Below are 23,306 nucleotides of genomic sequence, written 5' to 3'. Positions count from 1 at the left end.
GAGATCCGGCCACTGTACTCCAGCCCGGGCGACAGAGTGAGACTCCGTCTCAAAAAAAAAAAAAAAAAAAAAAAAAGAACTCAAGGTGTAACCACTGCACAGCTCTACCCTACAGAAGGTGCCGGACTCCGCTTCCTGCCCTAATACTGCTCCTGGTCCAGTGGGCAGCTGGGCACCGATGGGTGGTTGGAGCCACTCATCAGGTTGTGGTTGGAGCCATGATGGGGAACACTCAGGTGGTACCGGGCCTCAGGAAAGACACAGGTGGCCCTAGGGGAGTCCCAGAAGGAGGAGACGCGGGTGCTGCGGGAGAAGTAGGAGCTAGCAAGGCGAAGAGAGAGGGCACGAGGAGGGCTCTCCTGGCAGGGGCATAGCGTGGGTAAAGGCTCAGAGGCAGGAAAGCAGAGTGACATGAGAAGTGGGAGGCGCAGGGAGTGATGGTTGGTTTGGGGCCTTGAATGCCGAGCCTAGAAGCTTGATTAGGTTTTGTCCAGAGCCAGCAAGAAACACGAGAGAGCCCTATTTGCAGTGGAACAGGAGGTCTGAATCACCTGTGTTTAATAGGGTTAGAAGTGGCCAGGCACAGTGGCTCACATCTGTCCTCCCAGCACTTTGGGAGGCTGAGGCGTGTAGATCACTTGAGTTCAGGAGTTTGAGACCAGCCTAGCCAACATGGTGAAATTCCATCTCTGTTAAAAATACAAAAAATAGTTGGGTGTGGTGGGTGCCTATAGTCTCAGCTACTTGGGAGGCTGAGGCAGGAGAATCGCTTGAACCCAGGAGACAGAGGTTGCAGTGAACCAAGATTGCACCATTGCACTCCAGCCTGGGTGACAGAGCGACACTCCATCTCAAAAAAAAAGAGGCTAGGCCGGGCGCGGTGGCTCAAGCCTGTAATCCCAGCACTTTGGGAGGCCGAGACGGGCGGATCACGAGGTCAGGAGATCGAGACCATCCTGGCTAACACGGTGAAACCCCGTCTCTACTAAAAAATACAAAAAACTAGCCGGGCGAAGTGGCGGGCGCCTGTAGTCCCAGCTACTCGGGAGGCTGAGGCAGGAGAATGGCGTGAACCCGAGAGGAGGAGCTTGCAGTGAGCTGAGATCCGGCCACTGCACTCCAGCCTGGGTGACAGAGCAAGACTCCGTCTCAAAAAAAAAAAAAAAAAAAAAAAAAAAAAAAAAAAAGAGGCTAGAGGCGGCTGTGCGCAATGGCTCACACCTTTAATCCCAGCATTTTGGGATGCTGAGGCAGGCGGATCACCTGAGCTCAGGAGTTTGCAATCAGCCTGGCCAACATGGCGAAACCCTGTCTCTACTAAAAGAATAGAATACAAAAATTAGCTGAGCACAGTGGTGCGAACCTGTAGTCCCAGCTATTTGGGAGGCTCAGGCAGAAGAATCACTTGAACCCAGGAGGCAGAGGTTTCAGTGAGCCAAGATCACACCACTACAGTCCAGCCTGGGCAAAAGTCAGACCCTATCTTAAAAAGGCTGGAGATATGGCTGGGCGCGGTGGCTCAAGCCTGTAATCTCAGCACTTTGGGAGGCTGAGACGGGTGGATCACGAGGTCCCGAGACCATCCTGGCTAACATGGTGAAACCCCGTCTCTACTAAAAAATACAAAAAACCAGCCGGGCGAGGTGGTGGGCGCCTGTAGTCCCAGCTACTTGGGAGGCTGAGGCAGGAGAATGGCGTAAACCCGGGAGGCGGAGCTTGCAGTGAGCTGAGATCCGGCCACTGCACTCCAGCCTGGGGGACAGAGCGAGACTCCGTCTCAAAAAAAAAAAAAAAAAAAAAAAAAAGGCTGGAGATATGGCTGGGTGCAGTGGCTCACACCTGTAATCCCAACACTTTGGGAGGCCGAGGTGGGCAGATTGCATTCAGAAGTTCGAGACCAGGCTGGCCAAATAGTGAAACTCTGTCTCTACTAAAAATACAAAAATTAGCCATGTGTGATGGCAGGCGCCTGTAATCCCAGCTACCCGGGAGGCTAAGGCAGGAGAATTGCTTGAACCCAGGAGGTGGAGGTTGCAGTGAGCGCCACTGCACTCCAGCCTGGGCAACAGAGCAGGACTCTGTCTCAAAAAAAAAAGAGGGTGCGTATGCTAGAAGTGTCGAAGGGCAGCAGGTGAAAAGCAGTGCCCCTCCCCCCAAGCATGATCACAATCACTGCTAATGTTTATTGAGCGCTTACTGTATACCAGTTGCTGTAAACTACATGGCACAGCCCCAAAATGTCAACACTGCCATTGAACAGATGGGGAAGCTGAGGCCCACAGAGGTCAGGTCACCGGATTCCTGCCTTCCTTTCCCACCATTTCTCATCCCATCTGCAGCGTCTCCCCTGCCCCGCTTGTACTTCCCCAGGTATGAGTCATCGTCGGAGGACTCCAGCACGGCAGAGAACATCTCAGACAACGACAGCACAGAGAACGAGGCCCCAGAGCCAAGGGAGAGGGTTCCGAGTGCGGCCGAAGCCCCCCAGCTCAGGCCTGCAGGGACGGCCGTGGCCAAGACTAGCCGGCAGGAATGCCAGCTATCTCGAGAATCTCAGCACATACCCACTGCTGAGGGGGCATCAGGATCAAACACGGAGGAGGAGATCAGGTCCGTTTTCTGGGTGGGAGGGATTCAGGCAGGGCCGGGGGTGGATGACCTCTGCCTCAAACCCCACCATTCAAGCCCTTCGAAGGACCTTCCTATCAGTCATGCATACTTTAGTCTGAATTAGCAAACAAGCACTTGCCCCTTCTGGGCATCTGAAGTTCTGGAGGCTTTGCTAAAGGGCCTGGTGGAAGTATTTTGGGCTGCCGGGGTTAGGATTTGGGGGGCCAGCCAAAGTTTTTTTGTTTTTTTTGTGGGTTTTTTTGTTTTTTTGTTTTTGTTTTTGTTTTTGTTTTGTTTTGTTTTTTTTTTTGAGATGGAGTCTGGCTCTGTCACCCAGGCTGGAGTGCAGTGGCCGGATCTCAGCTCACTGCAAGCTCCGCCTCCCGGGTTCACGCCATTCTCCTGCCTCAGCCTCCCAAGTAGCTGGGACTACAGGTGCCCGCCACCTCGCCCGGCTAGTTTTTTGTATTTTTTAGTAGAGACGGGGTTTCACCGTGTTAGCCAGGATGGTCTTGATCTCCTGACCTCGTGATCCGCCCGTCTCGGCCTCCCAAAGTGCTGGGGTTACAGGCTTGAGCCACCGCGCCTGACTAGCCAGCCAAAGTTTATCCTGAAGTCACCCACCTACTTTGGGACGTTTCCTCTACCTGCCTGTTCTATTTATGTCTCTTTTTCATTCCCCTGGTGAAAAAATTTGCCCTTGGGAAATATTTTCCATCTGCCAATGGGCATTTGGAATAAACTTTGGCTTGGTGTCCACTCTCCCTTGGGGGTCTGCGTGTTCCCCACATCTGCCCCTTGGGGTGCAATGTAAATATGTGTCCTCGGTGAAGGAGGGTCTGAGATGCCACCATTCAGGTGACACTAGTGTGAGTGACGTGGTACAGAATGTCAAGTCCCTTCCCAGGCACCACAGCGGGATGTGAGGATTTTGGGGGAGAATGCAGGGGGCTGGGGGCTTACTTAGTCCCCTGCTTTGTCTGTTCCTGGCAGGATGGAGCTAAGCCCTGATCTCATCTCAGCCTGCTTGGCCCTGGAAAAGTACCTGGACAATCCCAACGCCCTCACGGAGCGGGAGCTGGTACGATCCCCACCTGCACTCCTACCTCCACCCCACCCGTGGCCTCTTCTCATCCTCAGTGACTTCCTGCTTCTGCCTAGTGGGGACCCTGAGACCCAAGCCCAGAGCTTGGGGGTGGGTGGTGCTCAAGTAATGGGCCTCGGAGAGAGGCGAGGGAGATAGGGAGGACGAACACTCACTGGCCAACCCTGGCCTTAGGTTGCTGTTCTTCCTGGGGGCTTCAGGGGCGGGGTATCCAGATTTCCCTTTTGGGGCACCTACACTTGACTTTGGAGATTATAACCAGGGCCGGGCGTGGTTGCTCATGCTGTCATCCTGTTGCTTTGGGAGGCCAAGGCAGGAGGATCACTTGAGGCCAGGAGTTCAAGACCAGCCTGGGCAACATAGTGAGACCCCATTTCTATAAACAAATTATTTTATTTATTTATTTATTTATTTATTTGAGATGGAGTCTTGCTCTGTCACCCAGGCTGGAGTGCAGTGGCGCAATCTTGGCTCACTGCAACCTCCGCCTCCCAGGTTCAAGCAATTCTCCTGCCTCAGCCTCCCAAGTAGCTGGGACTACAGGAGTGTACCACCACGTCTGGTTAATTTTCTCATATTTTGAGTAGAGACAGGGTTTCACCATGTTGGGCAGGATGGTCTCAAACTCATGACCTCAAGTGATCCGCCTGCCTTAGCCTCCCAAAGTGCTGGGATTACAGGCGTGAACCACTGCATTCAGCCTCTACAAATTCTTTTAAAAATTAGCCGGGCATAGTGGTGCATGTCTGTGGTCCCAGGTACTTGGGAGGCAGAGACGAGAGGATGGCTTGAGCCTAGGAGGTTGAGGCTGCGGTGAGTCCTGATTATGTCACTGCACTCCAGCCTAGGCAACAGAACGAGACTCTGTCTCACACACAAAAAAAAGAGAGAAAGAGACAGAGTAATTATATCCAGGGTGGAGGTGCTCACACCTTCCTCGGGGAACATGTTGGGGATTGCAAAGTCCACACCCCACTCCAAGGGTCTTTTTTTTTTTTTTTTTTTTTGAGACAGAGTCTCGCTCTGTCGCCCAGGCTGGGGTGCAGTGGCCGGATCTCAGCTCACTGCAAGCTCCGCCTCCTGGGTTTAGGCCATTCTCCTGCCTCAGCCTCCCGAGTAGCTGGGACTACAGGCGCCCGCCACCTCGCCCGGCTAGTTTTTTGTATTTTTTAGTAGAGACGGGGTTTCACCGTGTTAGCCAGGATGGTCTCGATCTCCTGACCTCGTGATCCGCCCGTCTCGGCCTCCCAAAGTGCTGGGATTACAGGCTTGAGCCACTGTGCCCGGCCACTCCAAGGGTCTTATTGGGACAGAGATGTCTATACTTCCCTCTGGGAGTGCTTGCCCTTCCCTTGAGATCCTTTTCCAGGACAAGGGCACCACGCTTTGCTTCAGGGGGGCCCGTCTGGGGTTGGGGGTATCCCAGTGGGCCTCCCCTGCCCTCATGTCCTCTCCCACCTGACTTGCCTACAGAAAGTGGCCTACACCACAGTGCTGCAGGAGTGGCTGCGCCTGGCCTGCCGCAGCGATGCACACGCCGAGCTGGTGCGGCGGCACCTGGTCACGTTCCGGGCCATGTCTGCGCGGCTGCTGGACTACGTGGTCAACATCGCCGACAGCAACGGCAACACGGCGCTGCACTACTCCGTGTCTCATGCCAACTTCCCCGTGGTGCAGCAGCTGCTCGATAGCGGTGAGCCCAGCGGGGAGGACAAGGCGACTCTAAAGCAGCCGGCTGTCCGCCATGCCCAGTCTGATAGGGAAGATGCTGCCCTCCCCGTCTGGTGGGGAAGATGATGGAGGAGTCGCGGCCTTCTCAGTATAATAGAGGGAACACCTCTCTCCCAGTCCACCTTCCACTCAGATGTGGAGGGACACCAGCCTTCCAGTTTGATAGAGGAGGCAGCGCCTTCCCAGTTCAATGGTGGGGGTATATGGCACTCCCAGTCTGATGGAGGAGATGCTGCCTTCCCAGTCTGATAGAGGAGATGCCACCCTTCCAGTCTGATGGGGGGAGACACCACCTGCCTAGTTTAATGGAGGAGACACCTTCCCAGTAGGGGGAATGTGGCCCTCCCAGTCTGATAGAGGAGAGGCTGCCTTCCCAGTCTAATAGTGGAGACACTGCCCTCCTAGTCTAATGAGTGAGACACCACCTTCCCAGTCTAACGAGGGAAACATAACTCTCCTAGTCTGATAGCAGAGACTCCACCCTCCTGGTCTTATGCGGGAGATGCTGTCCTCCCAGTCTGATGGAGGAGACACTGCCTCCCCAGTCTGGTGGGGGAGGCACGGGCCCTACCTTTAGCCAGCGTAATGGAAAAGGCAGAAATGATGTTAGGGAAAACATGTGGCCTCCAGCATCCCCAAACACGCCTGCATGATGGAGGCGACATCTCTGGAGCCCTGGTTTAAGAGAAGGATGCGTCCTCAAGTCTTGGGCTTAGAAAGAAGATGTGGCCCTCAGTTTGGCAGGAAGAAACTTGCCCTTCCCTCTTCGATTGGGGGAGACAGCCTCCCAGGCTGATGAAGGACTCAGGGCCCACAATCTGATGGGGGAGACATGGGCCAGTCTGAGGGTAAATGGCTGTTCCAAAATTAACGGGGGAGACCCAGTTCCTATTCTCAGCCCTAAATATAGATGCCAGCATCAGGGCCCCAAATCTGATGGAGGAGGGACCGTCTCCAACTTTAGGAGCCCCTGGTGTAATGGGGTGACCCAATGGAGATGGAGGCCTCTGGGGTAGAGTGGGGTCCTCTGAGAAAAGGGAGGGATTAGGGCATGCCTAGACTGATGGAGGAGACATGATACCCACATTGCTTGGGGCAGTCCACTAGCACAGATGCCTGGTCTGAGGGTTCACACCACCCCTCTTAGGTGTCTGCAAGGTGGACAAACAGAACCGTGCTGGCTACAGCCCTATTATGCTCACCGCTCTGGCCACCCTGAAGACCCAGGACGACATCGAGACTGTCCTTCAGCTCTTCCGGCTCGGTGACGTCAATGCCAAAGCCAGCCAGGTATGGGACCCCCTGCTGCTGCAGAACCAGGCTGTTCTTCCTACTTTATGACATCCCGGCTGAGTGACAGGCCCAAACCCAGGTGGTCTAGCTCCAGAGCCCTGCTCTTCATGGCCAGGCTGTCTCTGACACAGGACCTTCTTGTGGAAACTGGAAGGAGTGGAGGATATGGGGGTCCTTACCTTTCTTAATATGACCCCGTCCCATATCCTGCTGGACAGTTCATTGAGCAGCAGCTGGGTTCCCTGGGCTGGACACTGGGGATTCAAACAGTGAACAAGCAGGCATGGTCTCCTGAAGCTCACTAACTAGCCCGTGCTTCAAGCCATAAGCATTTCAGGGAGCACCGGGAGTTGAGCCAGTTTGGACTCAGGGCTGCAGGAAACCACCAGGGGAGTTTAAGCCGAAGTGGCGTGGCCTGATTCCTGGTCTGAGCGCACTCTTTGGCTGTTTGTTGGGAAGCAGAAACAGGTACTGTGCAGGTGACTGGGGCTTATGGACAGGTGTGTGGGCAAAAGAGCAGGGAAGCCAGGACCCACTGGGGACAGTGAGGAGGAGAGGGATTGCCAACAGCCTGAAGATAGCAAAGGAACAAAACAGGGAGCTGTGACAGGCCATAACAGGCATAACCCTGCTTTATCTTTATTGATTTAATTTTGTTTTAATTTCCAAGAGATTTTTTTAGTGGCTTCATTTTCAAAAAATTAAGGCCGGGCGCCGTGGCTCATGCCTATAATCCCAGCACTGTGGGAGGCCAAGGTGGGTGGATCATCTGAGGTTAGGAGTTCGAGACCAGCCTGACCAACATGGTGAAACCCTGTCTTTATTAAAATATAAAACAATTAGCTGGGCATGGTGGCACGTGCGTATAATCCCAGCCACTCGGGAGGCTGAGGCAGGAGAATTGCTTGAACCTGGGAAGTGGAAGTTGCAGTAAGCTGAGATCACACCACTGTACCCCAGCCTGAGCTACAAAGTGAGACTCTGTCTCAAAAAAAAAAAAAAAAAAATTGGCCAGGCGCGGTGGCTTACGCCTGTAATCCCAGCGCTTTGGGAGGCCGAGGTAGGCGGATCACAAGGTCAGTAGTTCGAGACCAGTCTGACCAACATGGTGAAACCCCATCTCTACTAAAAAAAAAAAAATACAAAAATTAGCTGGGCGTGGTGGCATGCACCTGTAATCCCAGCTACTCAAGGCAGGAGAATCGCTTGAACCAGGAGGCAGAGGTTGCAGTGAGCCAAGATCGCGCCACTGCACTCCAGCCTGGGTGACAGAGCAAGACTCCATCTCAAAAAAAAAAAAAAAAAAAAAAATTAAGGTGAGGCTCACCAAGGTGACTCATGCCTGTAACCCCAGCACTTTGAGAAAACAAAGCGGGAGAATTGCTTCAGGTCAGGAGTTCGAGACCAGCCTGAGGAACCTAGAGACGCTCCCCCCCGCATACCTCCTCTCTATTAAAAAAAAAAAGAAAAGAAGGTGAAATTCACAAAACATAAGATTTACCCCTTTATTTCTAACTTTTTATTTTATTTTATTTCTATTTTTTATTTTTTGAGACAGGGTCTCACTTTGTCACCCAGGCTGGAGTGCAGTGGTACAATCACAGCTCGCTGCAGCCTTGACCTCTCATGATCAAACAGTCCTCCCACCTCAGGCCACCAAGTAGCTGGGACTACAAGCATGCATGTGGCACCATGCCCGGCTAATTTTTTTTTTTTTTTTTTTTAAGAGATAGGGTTTTGCCAAGTTGCCCAGGCTGTATTTTATTTATTTTTTTGCTAGAGATGTGGTCTCGCTCTGTTGCCCAGGCTGATCTCTAACTCCTGGCATCAAGCAGTCCTCCCACCTCGGCCTCCCAAAGTGCCAGGATTACAGGCGTAAGCCACAGTGCCCAGAATTAACCCTTTTAGGCTGGGCACAGTGGCTCACGCCTGTAATCCCGGCACTTTGGGAGGCCGAGGCTGGTGGATCACGAGGTGAAGAAATCGAGACCATCCTGGCCAACATGGTGAAACTCCATCTCTACTAAAAATACAAAAATTAGGTGGGCGTAGTGGCATACGCCTATCATCTCAGCTACTCAGGAGGCTGAGGCAGGAGAGTTGCTTGAACCCAGGAGGCGGAGGTTGCAGTGAGCTGAGATTGCGCCACTGCACTCCAGCCTGGCGAAAGAGCGAGACTCTGTCTCCAAAAAAAAATAATAATTAACCCTTTTAAAGTGAACAGTTAGGCTGGGCAACATGGCAAAACCCTATCTGTACAAAAAATACAAAAATCAGCCAGGCATTGTGGTGCATGCCAACAGTCTCAGCTACTCGGGAGGCTGAGGTGGGAGGATCACCTGAGCCTGGGGAGGTCGAGGCTGTACCAAGCTGCAATCATGCCTCTGCACGCCAACCTGGGCAACAGAGCAAGACCCCGTCTCTAAAATAAAGCAAAAGAAAACCAAAAGCCCTACTGGCGTGAAATACATTCACCCTGTTGTGCAACCAACACCTCCATCTAGTTCCAGAACGTTCTCTTCACCCCCAAAGGAAACCTGTATTCATCCTCATTTCCTCTGCCCCCACTTCTCCCAGCCTCTGGCAACCCCTCATCTGCTTTCTGTCTCTATGGATTGATTACTCCCCTGGTGGTGGGAGGGTTGTTTGAGATTCAGGGGGAGAGGAGCGAGTTGAGGGTACATTTCACCATCAGAGTATGTGGGAGCTACAGCAGGTTCTAGAGCAGGGGGTGACCTGCTCTGGGGCCTGCATGAGCCATAATCCTGTCCCTTGCCCTCCCCAGGCAGGACAGACGGCCCTGATGCTGGCAGTCAGCCACGGGCGGGTGGACGTTGTCAAAGCCCTGCTGGCCTGTGAGGCAGACATCAATGTGCAAGATGATGATGGCTCCACGGCCCTCATGTGTGCCTGTGAGCACGGCCACAAGGAGATTGCAGGGCTGCTGCTGGCTGTACCCAGCTGTGACATCTCACTCACAGATCGCGTGAGTCTCCAACCAGGTGCACCCCGGGGAGGGCGGGAGCACAGCGTGGGGACGTCATTCATAGCACTGGATACTTTGCAGGATGGGAGCACAGCTCTGATGGTGGCCTTGGACGCAGGGCAGAGTGAGATTGCGTCCATGCTGTATTCCCGCATGAACATCAAATGCTCGGTGAGTCTCAACCCGGCTGGGGAGGCGTGGGGTGGGTGGGGCTCTGAGAGGAGAGAGATTTGTTTTTCTTTTTGTTTTTGAGACGGAGTCTCACTCTCGCCTAGGCTGGAGCGCAGTGGCACGATCTGGGCTCACTGCAACCTCCGCCTCCCAGCTTCAAGCGATTCTGCTGCCTCAGCCTCCTGAGTAGCTGGGATTACAGGCGTGCACCACCACGCCCAGCTAATTTTTGTATTTTTAGTAGAGATGGGGTTCCACCATGTTGATCAGGCTGGTCTCGAACTCCTGACCTCATGATCTGCCCACCTCAGCCTCCCAAAGTGCTAGGATTACAGGCATGAGCCACTGCGCCCAGCCTTGTTTTTGTTTCGAGACTGAGTCTTACTCTGTCACCCAGGCTGGAGTGCAGTGGCACAATTTTAGTTTATTGCAGCCTCCACTTCCTGGGCTCAAGTGATCCTTTCACCTCAGCCTCCTGAGTAGCTGGGACTACAGGTGCTCACCACCACACCTGGCTGAGTTGTTTTGTTTTGTTTTGAAACAAAGTCTTGCTCTATCACCCAGGCTGGAGTACAGTGGCGCAGTCTTGGCTCACTGCAACCTGTATCTCCCAGGTTCGAGCAACTCTCCTGCCTCAGCCTCCAGAGTAGCTGGGATTACAGGTACACACCACCATGCCCAGCTAATTTTTGTGTTTTTAGTAGAGATGGGATTTCACTGTGTTGGCCACACTGGTCTTGAACTCCTGAGCTCAAGTGATCTGCCCGCCTCTGCCTCCCAAAGTGCTGGGATTACAGGAGTGAGCCACCGCACCCGGCCATTTTTTTTCTATTCTTTGTGGAGGCTGGGTCTCACTCTGTTGCCCAGGCTGGTCTTGAAATCCTGGGTTCAAGCCATGCTTCCTCCTCGGCCTCCGAAAGCGCTGGGATTACAGGGGTCAGCCACTGCGCCTGGCCAGAGGAGACGGATGTTTATGAAGAGCTGATTGTGCACGGGGTCCATGCTAAGGATAAAGTCAGGATATGGTCAGCTGCTTGCTGAACCTTCATAGTGCCCCAGTGAGGAAATTAGTCACAGAGAGGCTTCATGGCCATGGTTGGCACAGCAGTATCCGCGCCTGGGTCTGTCTGGTTCCAAATGCGTAACTTAGTCATCATTCACTCATTTGAAAAATATTTATTGAGTGCCTGCTGTGTGTTAGGCCCAGTTCTGGGTAGTCCCCAGTGGTCACAGCACTGATCAAAACAGAAAACAGTATCCACCCTTGTGGAGTGGGCATTCTGGTAAGAGATACAATCAGGCTGGGTGTGGTGGCTCACGTCTATAATCCCAGCATCTTGGGGGGCTGAGGTGGGAGGACTGCTTGACCCCAGGAGTTTGAGACCAGCCTGGGCAACATAGGGAGACCCTGTCTCCGCAAAAATACAAAAATGAGGCCAGGTGCGGTGGCTCACGCCTGTAATCCCAGCACTCTGGGAGGCTGAGGCGGGCGGATCACAAGGTCAGGAGATTGAGACCATCCTGGCTAACACGGTGAAACCCCGTCTCTACTAAAAAATACAAAAAAAAAGTTAGCTGGGCATGGTGGCGGGTGCCTGTAGTCCCAGCTACTCGGGAGGCTGAGGCAGGAGAATGGCGTGAACCCGGGAGGTGGAGCTTGCAGTGAGCCGAGATGGCGCCACTGCACTCCAGCCTGGGCGACAGAGCGAGACTCCGTCTCAAAAAATAATAATAATAATACAAAAATGAGTGGGTGTGTTGGTGTATGCCTGTACTCCCAGCTACTCGGGAGGCTGAGGCAGGAGGATCACTTGAACCCAGGAGGTGAAGGCTGCAGTGAGCCGTGGTTGCATCACTATATGGTGACAGAGTGCCACCTTGTCTGGAAAAAAAAAAAAAAAAAGAGGCCGGGCATGGTGGCTCATGCCTGTAATCCCAGCACTTTGGGTGGCCAAGGCAGGCGGATCATTTGAGGTAAGGGGTTCAAGACCAGCCTGGCCAACATGGTGAAACTCCATCTCTACTAAAAAAGTACAAAATATTAGCTGGGTGTGGTGGCACATGCCTTTAATCCCAGCTATTCTAGAGGCTGAGGTGGGAGAATCACTTGAACCTGGGAGGCGGAGGGTGCAGTGAGCCAGAGATCATGCCATTGGGTGACAAGAGCAAAACTCTGTCTCAAAACAAACAAAAAAAAAACCCAAGGGACGTGGGATGGCAAGTGATGGGGAAGCTATTGGAGGCCCTCAGAGAAGAGATGACATTTGAGTCAACACTTGGAGAAGTTAGGGAGTGAATCATATGGTCTTCCAGGTAGCAGGAATAGGCAGTGCAAAGGCCCTGAGGCAGAGGTGTGCCTGATGTGTTTAAGGAGCATTCAGGCCAGACTCAGTGGTTCACGCCTGTAATCCCAGCACTTTGGGATGCCATGGCGGGCGGATCACCTGAGGTCAGGAGTTCGAGACCAGCCTGGCCAACATGGTGAAACCCTATCTCTACTAAAAATACAAAAATTAGCTGGGCATGGTGGTGGGCGCCTGTAATCCCAGCCACTCAGGAGGCTGAGGCATGAGAATTGCTTGAACCTGGGAGGTGCAGGTTACAGTGAGATGAGATCACGCCACTGCACTCCAGCCTGGGTGACAGAGCGAGACTCCGTCTCAAAAAAAAAAAAAAAAAAATTAGCTGGACGTGGTGGTGCATGCCTATAGTTCCAGCTACTTGGAAGGCTAAGGCGGGAGGATTGCTTGAGCCCAGGTGGTCGAGGCTGCTGTGAGCTATGATTGGACCACTACACTCCAGCCTGGTGACAGAGCAAGACCCTGTCTTTAATAAAAAAAAATCTAGGCTAGGCACAGTGTCTCACGCCTGTAATCCCAACACTTTGGGAGGCCGAGGTAGGCGGATCACCAGGAGTTCAAGACCAGCCTGACCAACGTGGAGAAACCCCGTCTCTACTAAAAATACAAAATTAGCCGGACGTGGTGGCGCATGCCTATAATCCCAGCTATCCCAGCTACTAAGGAGGCTGAGGCAGGAGAATCACTTGAACCCAGGAGGTGGAGGTTGCAGTGAGCCAAGATCACACCATTGCACTCCAGCCTAGGCAACAAGAGTAAAACTGTCTCGAAAAAGAAAAAGAAAAAAAAAAGCCGGCCGGGCGCGGTGGCTCAAGCCTGTAATCCCAGCACTTTGGGAGGCCGAGACGGGCGGATCACGAGGTCAGGAGATCGAGACCATCCTGGCTAACACGGTGAAACCCCGTCTCTACTAAAAAATACAAAAAACTAGCCGTGCGAGGTGGCAGGCGCCTGTAGTCCCAGCTACTTGGGAGGCTGAGGCAGGAGAATGGCGTAAACCTGGGAGGCGGAGCTTGCAGTGAGCTGAGATCTGGCCACTGCACTCCAGCCTGGGCGACAGAGCGAGACTCCGTCTCAAAAAAAAAAAAAAGCCAAAGTCCTCTCCAAAGTCCACCAGGCCCTGCACAACCACCCTCACCTTCCCCACGACTGTTTCTCTCCCCTTTCAGCCACACTGGCCTTATTGCCACGACCCCTCTGCACTTACCCCAGGGCCTTTGCATGTGCTGTTTCCGCTGCCTGGAATGCCCTTCCCTGCTTGCTGGTCCCTTGATGCCATTCACAGTCAGCTGAGACCTCACCCTCCCTGAGCAGCCACTGTCCACCCTCATTCCTTTGCATCCCTCACCCCTGGTGAACATCTTCGACCACAGTCATGAGTTTGTTTCTTCAAGGCGGTGCCCCTAGAGTGCCACCTCCTTGGGGCCAGGGGCCATGCCTCCCTCTTGCTCACCCACCCTATCTACCAGGCCAGCCACCACGTCGGCGCCTCGGGGGATTGGAAAGGATCCCAAACAAAAAGAATTCTGCTTCTCGTTTCAGTTTGCCCCGATGTCAGATGACGAGAGCCCTACATCATCCTCGGCAGAAGAGTAGCTGTGAGGGAGGCGGGGGCCACCAGCCCCGGAGCAAACCGTCCCTTGTCCCCGTCTCCTCCCTGTTCCCATTCCTCCCTGGCCCACCCCACTCACACTCCCCAAGGCCCATGGCTGAAAGGCAAGCGAGCTTTCCCTCTGCTTCCCTGGGGGAGCCCCGACGGCCACAGGACTCCAGCTCCAAGCGGGTTTTCTTGGCTCCCCGGATCAAAGCGGCCGCAGCGCAGACCGAAGCAAAATTCTTGTATACATTGGCGCCAGGGCTGATGCTGGGGTGTGGGTTTTATGAAGAACATTGAGAACAATCAGCTGGTAATTATGGATGGAGGAAGAGGGAGAGGAAAAAAATATTGTATTTTTGAATCCGTGTTGCAGGAGGGGGCGGGAATCTTAGGATTTGTTGCCAGATTTGAAAGTCACTGGAACTTGCATATTTTCATTTTAATCCTAAGTGTTATTACGCACCAGTTTGGGGTTCACCCTTCATCCCTCACATTTAATTGTCTGATATAGAATAGTGTTATGCCCACTGCCCCCCTCTAGACGGCTTTGTTAGGGGAATTTTCTTCCGGTTGTTTCACGAGACAGATCCTGGCCTTGTCACCCAGGACAGAAAACTCAGTCTTTTCACCCTCATTCAAATGAAGGGACTCAGGACAAGTTCTGTGACTTAACAGGGAACCAATTCACAATGAGAAATTACCAGCCAGACGTGGTGACTCACATCTGTACTCCCAGCACTTTGGGAGGGCAAGGCAAGAGCTTGAGCCTAGACATTCAAGACCATAGCAACATAGCAAGACCCATCTCTACAAGAAATGTGAAAATTAGCCAGGCGTGGTGGTGCGCACCTGTAGTCCCAGCTACTTGGGAGGCTGAGCCCTGGAGGTCGAGGCTGCAGTGAGCTGTGCCATTGCACTTCAGCCTAGGTGACACAGCGAGACCCTGTCTCCAGAAAAAAAAAAAAAAAAATTACCCAGAAACCCCTCCCTTCCCCACATGGAGGTCTTGGCAAATGTTAATTTTCCTAGAAAATCCTTCAGACCTGGAGACGAAGAAAAGAATCTGGCTCTCAGGGTGACTTCTGTGTCCCCCCGCCAGGCCCCGGAGTATGGTCACAGGGCCGTCCTGTTCCTCCCTGGGACTCCAGAATTTCTCTCCTCAAAGGAAAGAAAACAGGGCATGTGCTTGTTGGCAAAACGCAGGGCCAGCTCCCAAGAACCCCATGTGTGCACGATTAAAAGTTGGCCGTTCCCAGGCCTCCCGGCGCAAACTTAAAGAGACAGGGCTTTGCTGAAAACCAAACATGGGCCAGCTGGCCTTTTTAACAACCTAGAGGCTTTCCGGAGCTGCCTGGAACAGAGCCTGCGGGAAACAGAGCTTGCCAGAGACACTCACAGTTTCCTTCGTGGCCTGTTTTGGTCCCCCAAGAATCTCCACATCATTTTCTTTCTTGTGCCTTTTCCTTGGTGAGCAACAGAAAGGGAAGGGTTCCAAGCCTCTAAAAATGTGCCTTGTGATCAGGAGTGTGCTCCAAACCAAATATGTGCGCTGCCCTTTCGAGGCCAGTGAGCTCAGCCCCCAAGGCTTTAAAAGCCACATTTCAGCAAGAGAAAGCGCCGAGAGCTCGCAGGTTCATTAAAGAAGGCAAAGCACTGGTTTCTCTCCTTAGAAAAGTAGGTTTCTTGGCTTGATGTAGATTGGCTTGCTTTGATTTTTAGTGAAGGGAATGTACGTAAAACAAAATAGGGCTTGGCTGGTCAAAGGAGACAGGAAGGAAGAAAGGAAGGATGGATGGATGGATAGATGGATGGATGGATGGTATTTTCATGTAAATTGCAGAGAAAACAAAACCAAAGCTGATTGGAAACAATGAGTTGCTGGTGTCTGAGGGGAAAGGACGCAGTTTTGGGCAGCTTTGAGAAGCGGTACAAGAGTGCTGTGCCTGTGTGTCCATCCCTGGAGCCAGCCAGTGCATTTATTTTAAACTCTTAGAAGCAACTTCTTGGCCCAGGAATGCGAGACCCCTGAGGTGGGTCCACGCGTCTCTCTACGCTTCCTTCTCTCCGTGGGATACCGGGCTCGTGCCTCTGTGCCCATTCTCTTCTCACGCGTATCCATGAGTTTTAATTTCACTTTCTGATCACGGTACGTCCATAAAGCCAGTATTACACTTAATTGAAGTATTCTTTTTTGTAATCGTTTTTTTAGAAGGTAAACAAATTTAATAAAGCTACCAATAATGTTGATGGTTCTGTTTCTTTTCTTTTTTCACTCTGCTCCCTTTTAAGCTTTAAGATAGACATCTTTCCTTTTTTTTTTTTTTTTTTTTTGAGACAGAGTTTTGCTTCTTGTCACCCAGCCTGGAGTGCAGTGGCGCGATCTTGGCTCAATGCAACCTCTGCCTCCTGGATTCAAGCAATTCTCCTGCCTCGATTATCCCGAGTAGCTGGGACTACAGGCGCCCACCACCACACCTGGCTAATTTTTGTATTTTGGGTAGAGACGGGGTTTCACCATGTTGGTCAGGCTAGTCTCGAACTCCTGACCTCAGGTGATCCACCCGCCTCAGCCTCCCAGAGTGCTGGGATTACAGGCGTGAACCACCGCTTTTTGTTGTTTTTGGAGAGAGAGTCTCACTCCGTCTCCCAGGTTGGAGTACAGTGGTACAAATCCTAGCTCACTGCAGTCTCTACCTCCAGCGCTCAAGCGATCCTCCCACCTCAACCTTCTGACTAGCTGGGACCACAGGCTTGCGCCACCACCCCTGACTTCTTGTTGTTGAGACGGAGTCTCCCTCTGTCGCCCAGGCTGGAGTGCAGTGGTGCGATCTTGGCTCACTGACACCTCCGCCTCGTGCGCCTTGTGGACTAAAGCAATTATCCTGCCTCAGCCTCCTGAGTAGCTTGGATTAGAAGCACCCACCACCACACCCAGCTAATTTTTGTATTTTTAGTAGAGATGGGTTTTCACCATGTTGGCCAGGCCGGTCTTGAACTCCTGACCTCAAGTGATCCGTCCGCCTCGGCCTCCCAAAGTGCTGGGATTATAGGCGTGAGCCACCGCGCCCGGCCTAATTTATAAATTTTTTGTAGAAATGGGGTTTTGCTATGTTGCCCAAGCCAGTCTCGAACTTCCGGTCTCCTGCTACCCTCCCGCCTCGGCCTCCCAAAGTGCTGGGATTATACACATGAGCTGCTGCAAATCTCTTTTTCAAAATGGAATTATTTAGGAAAGTGTTCAAAGCTACAGAACAGTTGAAGAATATCACAGTAAACACCTTCATGCTCTGTCCTAGACCAGCACCCAACAATAGCATAGCCACTAGCTATATGTGGCTATTTTCATTTAAAGTTAAATGAGACTGGGCGTGGTGGCTCATGCCTGTAATTCCAGCACTTTGGGAGGCTGAGGCAGGTGGATCACCTGAGGTCAGGAGTTCAAGACCAGCCTGGACAACATCGTGAAACCCTGTCTCTACTAAAAATACAAAAAAATTAGCTGGGCATGGTGGCCAGCATCTGTAGTCCCAGCTACTCAGGAGGCTGAGGCCAGAGAATCACTTGAACCGAGGAGGCAGGGGTTGCAGTGAGCTGAGATTGCGCCACTGCACTCCAGCCTGGGCAACAGAGCAAGACTCCATCTATAAATACATACATACATACATACATACATAAATAATAATTAGCAGGCTTGTGCCTGTAGTCCCAGCTACTCAGGAGGCTGAGGCAGGTGGGAAGATCACTCGAGGCCAGGAGTTCGAGGCTGCAGTGAGCTGTGATTACCCCACTGCGCTCCAGCCTTGGTGACAGAGTGAGACTTTGTCTCTAAAAAAATTTTTTTTTAAGTAAATGAATTATGCCGGGCGTGGTGGCTCACGCCTATAATCCCAACACTTTGAGAGGCTGAGGCAGGTGGATCGTTTGTGTTCAAGACCAGCCTGGCCAACATGGTGAAACCACATCTCTACTAAAAATACAAAAAAATTAGCTGGGCATGGTGGTGCACGCCTGTAATCCCAGCTAATGGGGAAGCTGAAGCATAAGAATCACTTAAACTTGGAAGACAGAGGTTGCAGTGAGCCAAGATTACAGCACTGTACCCCAGCATGGGCGACAGAGTGAGGCTCCAACTCAAAAATAAATAAAGTCAATGAATTATAATTAGTTCTCAACAGCTTTACGTGGTTGGTGGCTACTGTACTGACTTGCAGATACTGAATATTGCCAGCGTACAAAATTTTGTTGAACACCTATTGTGAACACCTCAGAAAAAAAAAAGATCTTTTTATTTATTTATTTATTTATTTATTTTTGAGACAGGTTCTCACTCTGTTGCCTACCAGGGTAGAGTGCAGTGGTGCGATCATAGCTCACTGCAGCCTCAACCTCCGGGACCTCCGGGACTCAAGCAATCCTCCCACCTCAGCCTCCAGAGTGGCTGGGACTACAAGTGCGTGCCATCATGCCTGGCTAATTTTTTTTATTTTTTGTATAGACGAGGTCTCTCTATCGTGCCCAGGCTGGCCTCAAACTCCTGGGCTCAAGCAATGTGCCCCCTTCAGCCTCCCAATGTCCTGGGATTGCGGGCATGAGCTACTATGCCTGGCCTAAAAAATGGCTCTTAAGTGACTTTTGTGTTCTAATGCCAAATAATTTACAGCGATTTATTATAAAAGTCAAAATCCAGCCGGGCACAGTGGCTCACCCCTGTAATTCCAGCACGTTGGGAGGTCAAGGTGGGCATCACCTGAGGTCAGAAGTTTGAGACAAGCCTGACCAACATGGTGAAACCCCGCCTCTACTAAAAATTAAAAAATTAGCCAGGTGCGGTTGCACACGCCTGTAATCCCAGCTACTCAGGAGGCTCAGGCACAAGAATCGCTTGGACCTGGGAGGCATAGGTTGCAGTGAGCCGAGACTGTGCCACTGCACTCCAGCCTGGGCAACAGGGAGACTCCATCTCAATAAAAAAGTCAAAATTCAGGCTGAGCACGGTGGTTCACACCTGTAATCCCAGCACTTTGGGAGGCCAAGGCGGGTGGATCACCTGAGGTCAGGAGTTGGAGACCAGCCTGCCCAACATGGTGAAATCCCACTTCTGCTAAAAATACAAAAAAATTAGCCGGGCATGGTGACAGGCATGGTGACAGCTACTCCAGAGGCTGAGGCAGGAGAATCGCTTGACCCCAGCCGGAGGTTGCAGCCAGCTGAGAACGCGCTACTGCACTCCAGCCTGAGTGACAGAGTGAGACTCTGTCTCACAAAAAAAAAAAAAAAAAAAAAAAAAAAAGCCAGGCTTGGTGGCTCACACCTGTAATCCCAGCACTTTGAGAGGCCAAAGCGGGTGGATCACAAGGTCAGGAGATCGAGACCATCCTGGCTAACACGGTTAAACCCCCTCTCTACTAAAAGTACAAAAGAAATTAGCCGGGTGTGGTGGCGGGCGCCTGTAGTACCAGCTACTCTGGAGGCTGAGGCAGGAGAATGGCGTGAACCCGGGAGGCGGAGCTTGCAGTGAGCCGAGATGGCGCCACTGCACTCCAGCCTGGGGGACAGAGCGAGACTCTGTCTCAAAAAAAAAAAAAAAAAAAAGTATGTGTGTGTGTGTGTGGGTGTGGGTGTGTGTATATATATATATATATATATATATATATATATATATATATTGCACAAATGGTGCACAAAAGTGTTAAGCTCCATCCATGACTTTTTTGCAAACGGCACGCCTAAGTCACCGGCACCAGAACTGGAAAAGGAGTATCATTGGCCCCAGCAGCCCACGGGCCCCTCCCCTCAGATCTTCCAGTGGTGATCATATCTCCTGACTTCTCATTTCCTCTGTTTATCCGCTAGGCTGTTCAGCCAGGAGATAACAGAAGGTTTTAGAAAGCCCCAGAAATGTTATACTAAAGAGTGTGTTTCTAGGCAGAAGGTCCATTACTCTTATTAATTTCCTCTGGATTTGTGAGCCAAGAAGCCCTTGTCTTAGGAAATAAACTGTTTCTCACAAAGCAATTGCCAGTTCCATTTGTCATTATCTTTATTTCTCTCGTTCAGCTCACCCTTAAGACCGTACTTCCCCGTCATGCAGTTTCTTGCTTTGCTTTTTTTTTTTAAGTAGATTTTTAATTTTAATTGTGGTAAAATATACATGACATAAAATGTACCACTTTAAACATTTTGAAGTGCAGAGTTCAATGGCATTAAGCACATTCACACTGTTGTGCAACCATCACCACCATCCATCTCCAGAACTTTCTCAGTTTGCAAAACTGAAACTCTGTCCCCATGAAACACTCACTCACCATCCTCCTCCCCAGCCCCTGGGACCCACTGTTCTACGTTCTGCTTTTATGAATCTGACGACTCTAGGGACCTCCTATAAGTGGAATCACACAGTGTTTGTCTTTTTGTGTCTGGCTTATTTCACTGAACATGTCTTCATCCACCTTGTGGCATGTGTCAGAATTTCCTTTCTCTTTGTGGGGGGTGGGGATGGAGTTTCACTGTTGTTGCTCAGGCAGGAGTGCAGTGGTGCCATCTCAGCTCACTGCAACCTCCACCTCCCGGGTTCAGGTGATTCTCCTGTCTCAGCCTCCCATGTATCAGGGATTACACGTGCGCACCAGAGCAAGACTCCATCTCAAAAAAAAAAAAAAAAAATTGCGTTGTTGAGATGAACCACGTTTTGTTTATTAATTCTTCTATCTAAGGACACTTGTGCTGTTTTCACCCTTTGGCTATTGTGAATAATGGCTGCTGTGAACATGGACTTGCAAATATATGTCCTACAACCTCCTTTCTTTCTTTCTTTTTTTTTTTTTTTTGAGACAGAGTTTCACTCTTGTTGCCCAGGCTGGAGTGCAATGGCGCGATCTCAGCTCACCGCAACCTCCGCCTCCCAGGTTCAAGCGATTCTCCTGCCTCAGCCTCCCTAGTAGCTGGGATTACAGGCACGTGCCACCACGCCCGGCTAATTTTATATTTTTAGCAGAGATGGAGTTTCTCCATGTTGGTCAGGCTAGTCTCGAACTCCTGACCTCAGGTGATCCGACCGCCTTGGCCTCCCAAAGTGCTGGGATTACAGGCATGAGCCACTGAGCCTAGTCCAACAACCTGCTTTCAATTCTTCTGGGGATATACCCAGAAGTGGAATTGCTGATATGGTAATACTATTTTTAATTTTTTGAGGAACTGCCATACTGTTTCCCGCAGCAGTTGCACCATTTTACATTCTCAGCAAGGGTACACAGTATTCCAATTTCTCTACCTCTTGATCAACACTTGTTATTTTCCAGGTTGCTTGGCTGGTTGGTTGGTTTTGGACAGTAGCCATCCTAATGGCTGTGAAGTGGTTCTCGCTTTGCTTTTTTGGAAGGGAGGTGGGCGGGTGGCATTTTTCCACAGGAGCCTTTATATCTATCAGGCTCGAGTTGCACAATCTTGCCTGGCTTATCTCCGGGACACCTCCTGGCAGCTAATAAGAAAGGGCTATCTTTAGCCACTCTGGCTTAGAAAGGTTAGGAACCTGCCAAGGTCACAGGTAAACTGCAGCGTCAGAAAGTGAACCCAAGGTCTTATCCCCTCTTGCTTTCACTCTGCATAATTGTTATTCACTGCCTTTAGGCACAAAGAAGGTGAATTCTATGCCAAGATCACACAGCTGGTTCTAGAAGCCATGCTCTCAGGCACCAAAGGGTGACACCCACCTGTAGTCCCGGCTACTTGGAAGGCTGAAATGAAAGGATCACCTGAGCCACTGCACTTCAGCCTGGGGGACAGAACAAGACCCCATATCAAACAAAAAAAAAAAAAAAAAAAAAAGGAAGAAAAGAAGGCCGGGCACAGTGGCTCACACCTGTAATCCCAGCACTTTGGGAGGCCAAGGCAGGTGGATCACCTGAGGTTGGGAGTTCAAGACCAGCTTGACCAACATGGAGAAACCCTGTCTCTACTAAAAATACAAAATGAACTGTGCGTGGTGATGCATGCCTATAATCCCAGCTACTCTGAAGGTTGAGGCAGGAGAATCACTTGAATCTGGGAGGTGGGGGTTGCAGCGAGCCGAGATCATGCCATTGCACTCTCCAACAAGAGTGAAACTGTCTCAAAAGAAAAAAAAAAAAAAAGAAAAGAAAAAAAATCATAGGAAAGCAACGAGATGTTCTTTAGGTGGTAGCACACATAAAAATGATGTCAGGCTGGGTATGGTGGCTCATGCCTATAATCCCAGCACTTTGGGAACCTGAGGCAGGCGGATCACGAGGTCAGGAGTTCGAGACCAGCATGGCTAACATAGTGAAACCCCGTCTCTACTAAAAATACAAAAAATTAGCCGGGCGTGGTGGCTGGTGTCTGTAATCCCAGCTGCTCAGGAGGCTGATGCAGGAGAATGCCTTGAACCCAGGAAGCGGAGGTTGTAGTGAGCCGAGATCGCGCCATTGCACTCCAGCCTGGGCAACAGAGTGAGACTCCGTCTCAAAAAAAAAAAAAAAAAAAAAGCCATCTTAACATCTTAACCGTTTCTTGCAGAAATACCAGTGTCTAGCATGGAACCAGCTCGTTAGAGTCAGCACTGATCTTTTCTTTGTTTTGTTTTGTTTTTTTTTGTTTTGAGACAGGCTGGTTTCGAATTCCAGGGCTCAAGCGATCCTCCTGCCTTAGCCTCCCAAAGAGCTGAGACTTACGGGCGTGAGCCACTGCACCCAGCTATATGCTAGGATTCTATGTATGTTTCATTAAACAACCATATAGCACCTACCGAATAGCAGACACTATCACGCCAGGCTGGGCTCGGTGGCTCACGCCTGTAATCCCAGTACTTTGGGAGGCGGAGGCAGGAGGATTGCTGGAGGCCCGAGGTCGAAGATGCAACGGATTGTGCCACTGCACTTCAGCCTGAGTGACAGAGCAATCAATACCTTGTCTCTAAAAAAAAAGCAATAAGAATTCTCACGTCAACCCTGACATAGGCACTAGTATGACCCTCATTTTACTATGGAGGAAAGTACCGCACATAGGGGTAAATCTGCCCAGGGTGACACAGCTAGTAAGTGGCAACGCTGGGATTCGAACCCAGTAACTTGGCTACAGACGCCGTATTTCTATGCAGCCTCTCATAGAATCTGCTTATTCTCTATGCTTATTGTGTGTATCCCACGCACACACTGTAGGATGTAAGTTCCAGGAGAAGCTGCTTGAGGCTTTGCCTTTAGAACCCGGCCCTGCACAGAGTAGGCGCTCGACCTATGGAGAAATAAACAGCCGCTTTCCATCCCGCGCAGGCGCATCGGGAGGGCTAACGGAGCCTCCCGCTTCCTGCGCCGATTGGTCATCGCCGATGACTGACGGAGGAGTGGTCGCAGGCGCACCAGGCCAGACCCTAGGCGGCTTCCCCCACTCTAAGACGCTGCTCCCTATGCCTATTGGCTATTGCTTATGACTGACGTAGAA

General features: G+C 51.2%; 1 protein-coding gene across 17 annotated transcripts in view; it reads left to right on the top strand.

Annotated features, from left to right (window-relative positions):
- KANK2 (KN motif and ankyrin repeat domains 2) overlaps positions 1–16,100 on the top strand; it is a 37,576-nt gene extending 21,476 nt beyond the window's left edge. For all 17 annotated transcript variants that reach the window (XM_074025931.1, XM_074025925.1, XM_074025923.1 and 14 more), the window contains 7 exons: positions 2,371–2,610; positions 3,604–3,691; positions 5,189–5,408; positions 6,594–6,736; positions 9,525–9,725; positions 9,807–9,896; positions 13,799–16,100. In XM_074025931.1, the coding sequence (XP_073882032.1) occupies positions 2,371–2,610; positions 3,604–3,691; positions 5,189–5,408; positions 6,594–6,736; positions 9,525–9,725; positions 9,807–9,896; positions 13,799–13,852 (1,036 nt within the window). In that variant the 3' untranslated portion in view covers positions 13,853–16,100. The remainder of the gene's footprint in view (positions 1–2,370; positions 2,611–3,603; positions 3,692–5,188; positions 5,409–6,593; positions 6,737–9,524; positions 9,726–9,806; positions 9,897–13,798) is intronic.
- Positions 16,101–23,306: the final 7,206 nt, after the last annotated feature.

The sequence above is a fragment of the Macaca fascicularis genome, chromosome 19, assembly GCF_037993035.2.
Source record: "Macaca fascicularis isolate 582-1 chromosome 19, T2T-MFA8v1.1".
Lineage (NCBI taxonomy): Eukaryota > Metazoa > Chordata > Mammalia > Primates > Cercopithecidae > Macaca > Macaca fascicularis.
Note: the sequence above shows the minus strand (reverse complement) of the source record. Positions and strands in the feature narration are given on the sequence as shown.